This window comes from Colobus angolensis, unplaced genomic scaffold (genome assembly GCF_000951035.1).
Source record: "Colobus angolensis palliatus isolate OR3802 unplaced genomic scaffold, Cang.pa_1.0 Scaffold352, whole genome shotgun sequence".
NCBI classification, from domain to species: Eukaryota; Metazoa; Chordata; class Mammalia; order Primates; family Cercopithecidae; genus Colobus; species Colobus angolensis.
This window is the reverse complement of record NW_012116844.1, coordinates 1,890,800-1,902,054: the sequence shown is the minus strand read 5'-3', so window position 1 is coordinate 1,902,054 and position 11,255 is coordinate 1,890,800. Positions and strand designations below refer to the sequence as shown.

At 31.9% G+C, this 11,255-nt stretch overlaps 1 protein-coding gene across 1 annotated transcript in view; it reads left to right on the top strand.

Annotated features, from left to right (window-relative positions):
* LOC105519577 (ankyrin repeat domain-containing protein 30B-like) overlaps positions 1–11,255 on the top strand; it is a 31,966-nt gene that overhangs the window by 929 nt on the left and 19,782 nt on the right. Inside the window, exons 3-5 of the mRNA XM_011952951.1 lie at positions 1,800–1,890; positions 4,095–4,123; positions 4,217–4,289. Of these exons, the coding sequence (XP_011808341.1) occupies positions 1,800–1,890; positions 4,095–4,123; positions 4,217–4,289 (193 nt within the window). The remainder of the gene's footprint in view (positions 1–1,799; positions 1,891–4,094; positions 4,124–4,216; positions 4,290–11,255) is intronic.

Genomic DNA, 11,255 nt, shown 5'->3' with positions numbered 1-11,255 from the left:
AAAGAATTTATTTTCTGACATTTATCAGAACATACTTCATAATCATGTGCCAAGTAGATAATAGCTGCATAGTGCAATTCTGCTAATTTGCAGGATTAATTTTGAAGCCAATATTGAATAGTGCAAAAGAAAATAAGGCTTAGAAGGTACTAGGAATCTATATGAGTTAAAGTTGAGTTTGTCTAAAAGCTGAATAATTTCTCTCTGTTCATTTATGGGCAAATGCATGATTCTGTGTATATCCAGATGTACAAAAGCTCTAATTGGATTCAGGGAGAAAGAGTTTAAAGTGAAGTCTTAGTCTTGTTCAACTTGGAACCTGAAACGATAATGCCTAGGACTTGAAAGACTCCATCTCAAAAACAAAACAAAACAAAACAAAAAAACCAAAAGCAACAACAAAAAAACACTTATAAGTCATTATAAATTTTTCTTAAAAACAAAACAGAGAATGTTTGGTTAGAGAAAATTGAAGAACTTTATAATTAGCACGGATATGGGAGTGGCAGTGTAATTCTGTGGTCAGAGTTGATCTTTCTGAAACTGCCATTTAATCTCCATCTCAAAGATGAAGAGTATGCCATATGAAAGTTTAGGAGGAAGACATTCCGAACAGAGAGAACAGTGGGACATATTTGTTCATCATTTTGTTCTTAACAACCTAGAATGACTAGGAAGCAGAAAGTGGGGTAACCACCAACATCATCATCATCCTCCTCATTATTCTAAGGTGAAGAAAAATCTGCAAATACATGTCTGGCACATGTTAGATGTTTCATGAATATATGCTTTTATTTTTCTCTCTTTATGAAGGCTTGCTCTACTTTTTTGAAGTTATGTCTTAAGAATGAATTGCATACTTTATCTAATGATTGTTTGCTTTCATTTAAAAATAACATAAATATATTTTCCTTATGAAACTTTTATTCAAGCAGTTCTTTATCAGCAAAAAACTTGTCAAATTGATTCTTATTATCTTAAGCCTTTGTTTTCCTAAATGAAACAGCTTTTACAGAATTCTATTCCTACTCTGCATGACATACCCTGAAAATTCTCTCCATGCCGTGCATAGTTTTTAACAAAAAATCTATAATTATGCATATGTCAAATGTTTAATTCTGTTGTATTTTGTTTGAAATGCCCTGTTATTTTTTGCAAGGACTACAGTGTAAGGCAGATACTTTGAATTTAATTCTTTTTGAAATATGCACACGATTGAATTTTTTTGGGAATATGATTTATTTCCTTTGCTCAGTAACCCGGTCAGTAGTCACATGAAGATAAAAGATAAGCATGATTTACAGAGCGTATTTGAGGTTTTCTCTTGAAATGTTTTGGTTTTCAATATGTGAACAGCCTTAAATCTAATTACCTTTAGAGTAAAAAATTTTGTTTTAAAAAGAGTTTAAATAAAAAATATGATGCTTGTTATTATTATTTTTAAATGGAAATTATTTATTGAGGCAGGCTATGGTGTCTCACACCTGTAATCCCAGTATTTTGGGAGGGCAAGGTGGGCAGATCACTTAAGGTCAGGTGTTGGAGACCAGCCTAGCCAACATGGTGAAATCCTGTCTTTATTAAAAATACAAAAATTTAGCCAGGTGTGGTGGCTAATGCCTGTCGTCCCAGCTACTCGTGACGGTGAGGCAGGAGAATCACTTGGTCTTGGGAGCCGGAAGTTGCAGTGAGCCTAGATCATACCACCAGGCAACCTTGTGAGGCTTTGTCTCAGAAAAAAACAAAACAAAAAAATAGTAAAAAAAAAATAAATTATTTATTGATATTATCTTTAACAGATTATCTCTGTGAGTGATACACAGAATTATGTGTGTTTACCTGAGGCTACATATCAAAAAGAAATAAAGACAGCAAATGGCAAAATAGAAGGTAAGAACCATTTTTTATTTAAAATATCATTTGACCAATTATTTGTCTAAAAGCATGAGGACTGGTATACTCTGACAGCCAAAGAAAATTATTTTTTAAATGCCTAGCATGGAAGGACAAAAGGAGTGAAAGTTACATGTCTTCTCAGGCGTTATCAACAGATTATATTGAGAGTGCCAAAAAAAAAAGAGCTGAATTATTAGTTTAAATTCAATATACCTGAGGAAAGGAGTAAAAGAGGGAATGAAGACTGAGGAAGACAGGGAGTACATGAGGGAACAAGAAGCAGGTTTATATAATGGAGAATGGTAAAATAAAATAATTCTTTAGAGAAAGATAGAGCATGGTTAGAAAGCTGGGAAGAATAAAAAGTGACCTTCTATTTCCAAAATTTGCCAGGGAATTACAGCAAACACGTTATCACTCCTGTCTTTCTCACTGATGGGAAGGCATTAGGGATGGAAGCAACTGACCATAGAGAGTTGTCTTTCATCTGCAACTCTCAATATAAGAGTTGTCTTATATCTGGTGAATATAAGCATATTGGCACAGCCATGCGTGTATATAATTTGTCATATACACTCAGTATAGACCAGAAGTTTTCACACTTTATAAAATCAGCTGAATACCTTTTTAACAGTGCACGTTGTGATTCAGCAGACTTGGGATTCTGGCAATTTTACTAAGTTCTCAAGTGATGCTGTTGCTGGTGGTCCTTGGACCTCATAAGTAGCAAGAGAATAGCCTTTCCTTTGGAAAAATCTGGAAGAAGGGCAATTGGATAGAAGATCAAGATATAACAGGGTCAAGGGAAAGCATTATATTGCTTTTATTTCTGCATCTGTTTCTGGCCAGAGGGGAAAAAGAGGTAAAGAAATAATAATTACAGGTGTCAGATACTATTCCTAATCAAAGAGAAAGGAAGTGTTGGGAAAATTGATTTTAAAAGATGTTGAATGGGAAAAATCAAGACCACAGATGCGGACATTATTTTGGCTAAGAAAGAGGGGTTGTGAGGCAGGAAACGGGGCAAGAAAGAAGATAGCCAGGCAACTTTGGAGTTTCTGAATAGGAAATTTGAGTGAATTCACTTCAGATGCATTTACAATATTTGCACTCCAGAAGATTAGGTTTTGGGTACTCCAGAGACTACCGGAAGCGGAGGATTACTAGAATTGGAGTAAACTATGGTGACTTTTTGGTTTTCTCTATTACTATCAGGCATAAAAGGTATATATTTTGTTGATATTAACTATTCAAATGAGAGATATTTGAATCTAAGAGCATTGGCTTTATTTTTAATGAAGCAAATTGTTTTGGTAAAATTGTTGTTCTATAAAAATCCATTAGACACTTAATAAAGCAGACTAATTTTTAGAAACAAAAAAATACTGAATTTATTACTTGAATTCTAAAATTTTTTTAAATAAGTATTTTTCTGATTTAAAAATATAAATATTATTTGTATGTAATAAGTATGTTGCCATAAATTTTCAAATAAACGTGTCAATATTGAAAGCTCATTACACAAACTTTTAAATGAATTTTTACATGAGTGAATCAAGAAAATTTCTGAGGATAAACTAGAGGATACAGAAATGTAGGCATATGATTACACCACATGGATATGGAAAACAATGAATATTTTATTTAGTATTATCCCCTAAGTAAATATCCAAGCTGCTCAATTTGTAACACGTTCAGTGATAAGATGTCAGTTCTGCATTCAGCTGAACTCTCATCATAACGGTGTACCATCTCAATTGTAGGACATATTAAAGAACATGATGAATGTAATGCTGTAAATTATTCTAACGTATTTCATTCAACATATGGTGTAGGATTCTATGTTCAGCTTTGACATTTGTTTTTTCAGGTTCATGATTTGCTCCTCTGATCAAAAATCATTTATGCTTTCATCACTCAGCATATACATATTAATATCAACACATTTTGCATGCAAAACACATTCTCACTTTTGAAATCTTAAATGCATGTTTGATGAACTCTAGATTCCTAGTTTCTTCAGTGTATTTCTGTCATGTGAGTGTCCTAAAGAAACAAACAAAAGAAAATCTCCTAAATCTAAAGGAATCATTCTCAAAGCTGAGCAAGAGGACTCAGTTAGACACTATCACTGAGTTCATTTGTGGTTGGTTTTGTTATATTTACCTATGACTGATAATAAATCTCTTTTGCTTTAGAGTCTACTGAAAAGCCCTCTGACTTTGAGGTATTGAGTTTTATAATTTTATCTTGAATTATTTTTTAACTATGTATTTTGTGTACATTCATTATTAATCATTTTTCTTCTAAACCCATTTAGCCTGCCGTTGAAATGCAAAACTCTGTTCCAAATAAAGCTTTAGAATGGAGGAATAAACAAACATTGAGAGCAGGTAATTTTACACTTCAACTATATTAAAATGAATATTTCAATAGTTGACATATTAATAGTCTCATCTCCCCAATGTTTATTTTTCAAATATTATGGAAATATTTGAGTTAATAATGTCCATAGTGGTATCCACGTTTGAAAAACTGATTATTTACAAGAACATGAATTTTAATTAGTTTTTTTTAAATTAGCTTTAATTTCAGGTGTTTCTACTTTTATGTCCTGATACTGTAATGTTTTGTATTGGGAATCTCTGTATGACTTAAAGATTCAAGAAGGTGAATTTTTAAACTCTAATATTTTTCCTGTTCAAAAATTGATTCAAATTCTACCCTTTACTACAGAGAAAGCTTCACTTTTTGACATGCCAATTGTGTTTTAACATTGGTTACCTCATGTGAATGTAGTCATTTGAAGCATCCTAAGGAAATCAGTTATTCTGATTAGCTTACTCTCTGTGTGTGTGTGTGTGTGTGGTGTGCATGTCTGTGCCTGTGTGCATGTGTATGTGTGTTTGTGTGTGGTACCCTTAGTTTTTAAAAATGGGAGAAGTAATCATTTCTTTATAATTATATTTGTAAAACTGTGATTCTGAAGCATTTGGCTTTAGTGTCTTTTCATTGTTTAGAGGTAAACAATTGTCTAAACTAGTTTTTAAAAAATTATTCCTATGCATGCTTAAACATTATACAACATATGTGCATGGTCATAGATAATATGTAGAATTTGTTTTTAACTTCTAATATGTAAATAATCGTACATTGTGTGTAATTTTCTGTAACATTCTTTGTTTGATCATCATTATATTGTAAGATCCATCCATAATAGACAGAATTAGCTCTGGTTTGTTTTTTATTGCAGTCTTTATATAATTCCATTATATAACTGCACCACAACTAATTAAAGTTTGTTTATGCAAAAATAAAAGCAAATGCAAATTTCAGTCTTCATTTGAGTTGGTTTTAGCTACTGATTTTTGATATATTAGAAATTAAAACTAAAGAATTTCAAGTATAACCATGCACAATCATCTACTTTAATAAAAATGAAAACTGTGACCTGTGGACCATTAAAGCTATGCTGTTGTAACACATTATTTCCCTGAAACAGTGCAGTACACACTTCTAAAAATGAGATTGAAAATAGTCAATAACAAAAGTATGATTTGAGTTTTGTATTCTCTACGTGAAATTTGAACTTTAGGGATGCTCATCTCACAACTTAAAATCACATTTGAAAACCAGATATATAGTTCATGCATGTCAAATAATAAGTGTACCCTTAATATTAAAATAGTATTTAAAGCTTCAGTTGTGCGTGTTTGCTTTTCTCTTTGAATTATGTTAAATAGTTAATATTTGAAAAATTTGTTTGCAAAGAAAACAGAACATTATTTCTGTTTTATGTTTGTTTTCTGTTTTATGGCTTCTTGATTTTCATATTCTATTATATGACTGTACCACAATTAATTAAACTGTTTTATGCTGATAAAATACATAAAAATAAAAACAAATTCAGATTTTGATAAGCCTTTTAAGTTGGCTTTGTATTTTATTTTTAATATATTAAAAATTAAAAGTATAGTATTTAAGATATAAGCATGCACAATCACATATATTCTGATGGCAATTAGAACTATGAGTTAAAAATTATTAGAGCTATGGTGTTACAACACAGTTTGTCTCTGAAACATTCCAGTATACACTTCTAAATAAACGCAAATAAACATGGTCAACAACAAAAGTATGATTTGACCTCTTGGATTCCCTGGAGGAAACTTGAACTCCAGGGATATTCTGATCAGAATTTAAGATCGGTTTTAAAAATCAGATTTTTAGTTCATGAATGTCAAAAAATCAGTTGACCCGTAATGATGAAATCATCCTTAAAGTTTTTGTTAGGCATATTTGCTTTTTTCTTCAACCTGTCTTAAATAGTTCAAATTTGAAAATTTTGTTTATAAAGAAAACTGGATATATATATGTGTGTGTGTGTGTGTGTGTGTGTGTATGTGTGTGTGTGTGTGTGTATATATATTTATTCTGTCTCATGTCTCTCAGTACTCCTTGGATCATGTGTTGATCCTGATTTAATTCTATTAAAGGTGGAAACAGTAGTTCACTAATGTGTAGACATTGATTTAATTCTTTTTAAGGGAAAAATTAGGTTACTTAATGCAATTATTTTTATATAGATTTCTAATGATTCTCTAAGCCATCACATGTTGATTCTGAAGATACTGAATTAAGGAAAGACTGTCTCAAAATAACTAAAGGAGTTTTAAATTTTAATGTATATGCAATAAAAGCTTTTTAAGCTTATTTATTTATTACACATACACAAAATATACTGTCATGCATGTTGAAACTTAAAATTGTTAGACATAAAGTTTGTTAACATAAAGTTTATATTTCTCAATAGTCTTATTTATTGATAATCTCATTTGAATAACTAACAGATTGCTGAGTCAATCAAACTAAGTAATGCTAAAAAATAGAAAAAAGATAACATATAATTAAAGTTACCTCATTAAATTTCAACCATAGGACATACTGTGTTTCTGGGAAGAAGAACACATTACTGCCTTTTTGAAGAAATAATTTATACAAGTTAGCCAAATTTCTATTTTTTTCTATTCTAATGAATAGAATATTTTAGTTTGCAACTCTATTAGGTTGACCATAAAAGTTGTGGGAATAATCTGAAAAAAGTATGTACAGGTTGATTAAGAAACACCACAGATTCATGAAAAAATAGATTTGTATACTCTTTTAAAATATATCATAATAAATGTTCTCATTAATATATCTGTGATTAATATTTTATAGATAATATGTTGACCTTAAAATCAGGAAAAGAAACATATGCAGAATCACGTTGGAGTTCTAAGGTATTGTGTAATTTTGTTTTTATTATGATTTAAATATAAATATTGAGTGATGTTGAAACTTGAAAGTAGAGACTTTGACTTTATTGTTTTACCTGTACATATTGCCTTTCAGTAATTTCTGATATTTTTCAGAACATACTAAGCAGTTATTATTTGCTGAGTAGATTACTGCTTCATAGTGCAATTTCACATGTTTTCAGGATTAAGTTTAAGAAGGTAGTGTAGTATAGTGTGAAAATACGTCTTAGAATTCTAGGAATTTATTTGGGTTCTGAATCTACAATTGTCTAAAAACCGAAGAATTTCAGTTCAGGGGTCCCCCTGTGGGCAAATTTATGGTTCTGTGGTATATCTGGATTCAGAGGAAAAAGGTAAAACTAGTTTTGTATATCTTGGAACTTGAAAGGATAATGCCTGGGACTTGAAAGTATTGCTGTATCTGGATTGCACAGTGCAGATCTTAAGGAATATTTTGGGCAAAGGAAAAGCAAGAAAAATAGGAAACCTGAGAAACTACAGTAAAAACAATTTGGTTGAGTAGTGTTTTAAAGAGTAAACATTATTTTCACAAATAGAACTATCTGAGTTATTTCGTGGCAGCCATGCTTTCAGCCACATAAATATCTGTATTCTGAGCTCACAGCTGTGCAAAGAGGTGGAAAGGCCCTCACTAGTTATTAGAAGTAGCTGCTTTATAGCAGTAACAATCATGAGTAGAAGTCAAAAAACCAGTCAGTATTCTGGTTCTGTTACTTACTAGTTAGGTAACCTTGGAGAAAAGTATTTAATGTATTCAAATGTCAGTGGCCTTGTTCATTGAATTAGTGCTAATATCTACTTCTTAGGTATGTTTAATTGAGCAATGTTGTAATAAAAGTGAAAATATTTTGCAAACTGAAAAATGTGCATACAAATGTAAGATAATGATGACAGTGGTATTCAGTGGCTTAATAAATACCGAGGGTACTTTTTCTAAACATGAAGGCAGTATTGTCAGAAAAATAATGGGGGAACGCAACAGACATGTGGATTTCTAGTTTAGTGTACAGGTATGTTAAATATCAGCAGGCTACTACTACTATTTTCTAAACTTGCTAGGAATTTAGCAAATTAGATCTCTCTGATGAGATTTTAAATGCTTTGACTATTAGTAATGTGCTTTCTGAGTAGCATAAGTGTGCTAAGCAGTGAGACCTGAATACACAGGATGAGGACTTACATTAGAGTGGTAGGAATAGAAAAGCAAGTTAACAACACTTATAAGTAAATATAAGTGATCTCTATATAAAGACAGATAGTGTTAGGTTAGATAAAATTGAAGAAGTTTACACTTAGAATGGGAATGGGGGTGGCAGTCAAATTCTGTAGTCAGAGATTTCTTTGAGACTGTCAGTCAAGCTCCCATAGCAAGCATGAGAGGTAGGATGACATGTATATACCCAAAGGATTATAAATCGTGCTGCTATAAAGACACATGCACACGTATGTTTATTGCGGCACTATTCACAATAACAAAGACTTGGAATCAACCCAAATGTCCATCAGTGACAGACTGGATTAAGAAAATGTGGCACATATACACCATGGAATACTATACAGCCATATAAAAGATGAGTTTGTGTCCTTTGTAGGGACATGGATGCAGCTGGAAACCATCATTCTGAGCAAACTATCACAAGAACAGAAAACCAAACACCGCATGTTCTCACTCATAGGTGGGAATTGAACAATGAGAACACTTGGACACAAGGCAGGGAACATCACACACTGGGGCCTATTATGGGGAGGGGGAAGGGAGAAAGATGGCATTGGTAGTTATACTTGATGTAAATGATGAGTTGATGGGTGCTGATGAGTTGATGGGTAGAGCATACCAACATGGCACAAGTATACATATGTAACAAACCTGCACATTGTGCACATGTACCCTAGAACTTAAAGTATAATAAAAAAAGAAAAAAAAAAAAAGGAGAAATCTCCAAAAGAAAAAAAAAACACACACACACACACACAAAACACACAAAAAAAGAAAGTCTAGGTGAAAGACATTTGGAGCAGAAAAAAAACAGATCACCTTTCTTTATAATTTTTCTCTTAACATTCTGGAAAGACTAGGAAACGGACAGTGGGGTAAACATTATCATCATCATTTTCATTATTGTAAGGTGTAGAAAAGTTTGCAAATGTGTTCCTGGCACATAATAAATGCTTTATGAATAAATGTTCTTATATTTTTATGAAGGACTTGCTATAGTTTTCTGAAATTATGTTTTAATTGAGATTGAGTTGCATATTTTATATGATACTGATTTCTTTTCATTTAAACTTAATAGAATGTTTTTCTTCTTTTAAATTTATTCATGCGTTTCTTCTGTTATCAAAAATTTTCTCAAAAATATTTGATTATTTCAAATTCTTGTCTACCTAAATAAGCTTTTACAATGTTCTGTCTCATACTCTGAAGGTTCTCTTTCTTTAAAGTGTCTTATTTTAACTCTAAAAATTTATAATTATGAATATTTTTAATGTTTAATGTTGTCAATGTTATATAGCAAGAAGCAGGTGATTGTCTTTTGTTTTAAATGCCCTCTCTTTTTTCTTGAGGACTACAAAGTAGAGTTAGATATTTTGAATGTAATTTCTTGTTGAAATATGCACGAGTAAATATTTTTTCTGTGGATATGTTTTTATTTTTGGGTTTTCATGCTTAGTAACTGTTTCAATAGCTAAATGAAAATGAAAATAAGCTTGATTTAGAGAGCATATGTGAAGTCCTTTTTATAAATGTTTTGGTTTTCAATAGGTTTCTATTCTTAAATCAAATTGCCTTTAAAGTGGGAAACTGAGTATGTTTTGAAATATGTTAGTTAGGAAATCTTGATGTCACTCATTATTATTATTATTATTATTTTAAAATTGCAATTCATTATTGATAGAACTTCGAACAGAGTGTTTCGGAAAGTGTTGCACAGAATTACACGTGTTTACCTGAGGCTACATATCAAGAAGAAGTCAAGAATATAAATGGAAAACTAAAGGGTAAGAATCACTTTTTATTTAGAAGTCATTTGACAGTATGTTTATCTAAAAATTTGAGGACTGTTATACTGTAATAGCCTCAAAACATTACGCACTAAATGCGTCGTATAAAAAAAGTGAATTAAAATGGTAATAAGTTACGTATCTTGTCAGGTGTCAGCAACAGAGTATATAGGGAGTGCCAAAAAAGGAACGGAGTTATTACTTTAAATTCAAGATATTCTAAAACCTGAGGTATCTCAGGAAATAAGAGGAAAAATGTAAAAGGGAATAAAGAATGAGGAAGACAGAAAGTACAGGGAGGAAATGAGGGAAAAAGAAGCAGGTGTATACAATGGAGGTTGATAAGATAAAATAACTCTTTAGATAGAGGAAGAGTATGGTTAGAAAGGTGGGAAGAATATATAGTGAGCTTCCAGTACAAAAACTAGTAAAAGAATTACAGCAAAAATATTCCACCCAAGCTAAAAACCATGGCACAAGATGTACATGACACATGCACAAGCTTCAGTAGCTGATTCAATCAAGGGGAAAAAAGGGTATCAGTGATTGAAGATCAAATGAATGAAATGAAGTGAGAAGAGAAGTTTAAAGAAAAAAGAGTAAAAAGAAACAAAGAAAGCCTCAAGAAATATGGGACTATGTGAAAAGACCAAATCAACGTTTGATTGGTGTACCCGAAATTGACAGGGAGAATGGAACCAAGTTGGAAAACACTCTGCGGGATATTATCCAGGAGAACTTCCCCAACCTAGAAAGACAGGCCAACACTCAAATTCAGGAAATACAGAGAACACCACAAAGATACTCCTCGAGAAGAGCAACCCCAAGACACATAATTGTCAGATCCACCAAGGATGCAATGAAGGAAAAAATGTTAAGGGTAGCCAGAGAGAAAGGTTGGGTTACCCACAAAAGTAAGTCCATCAGACTAACAGCAGAGCTCTCAGAAGAAACTCTACAAGCCAGAAGAGAGTGGGGGCCAATATTCAACATTCTCAAAGAAAAGAATTTTCAACCCAGAATTTCATATCCAGC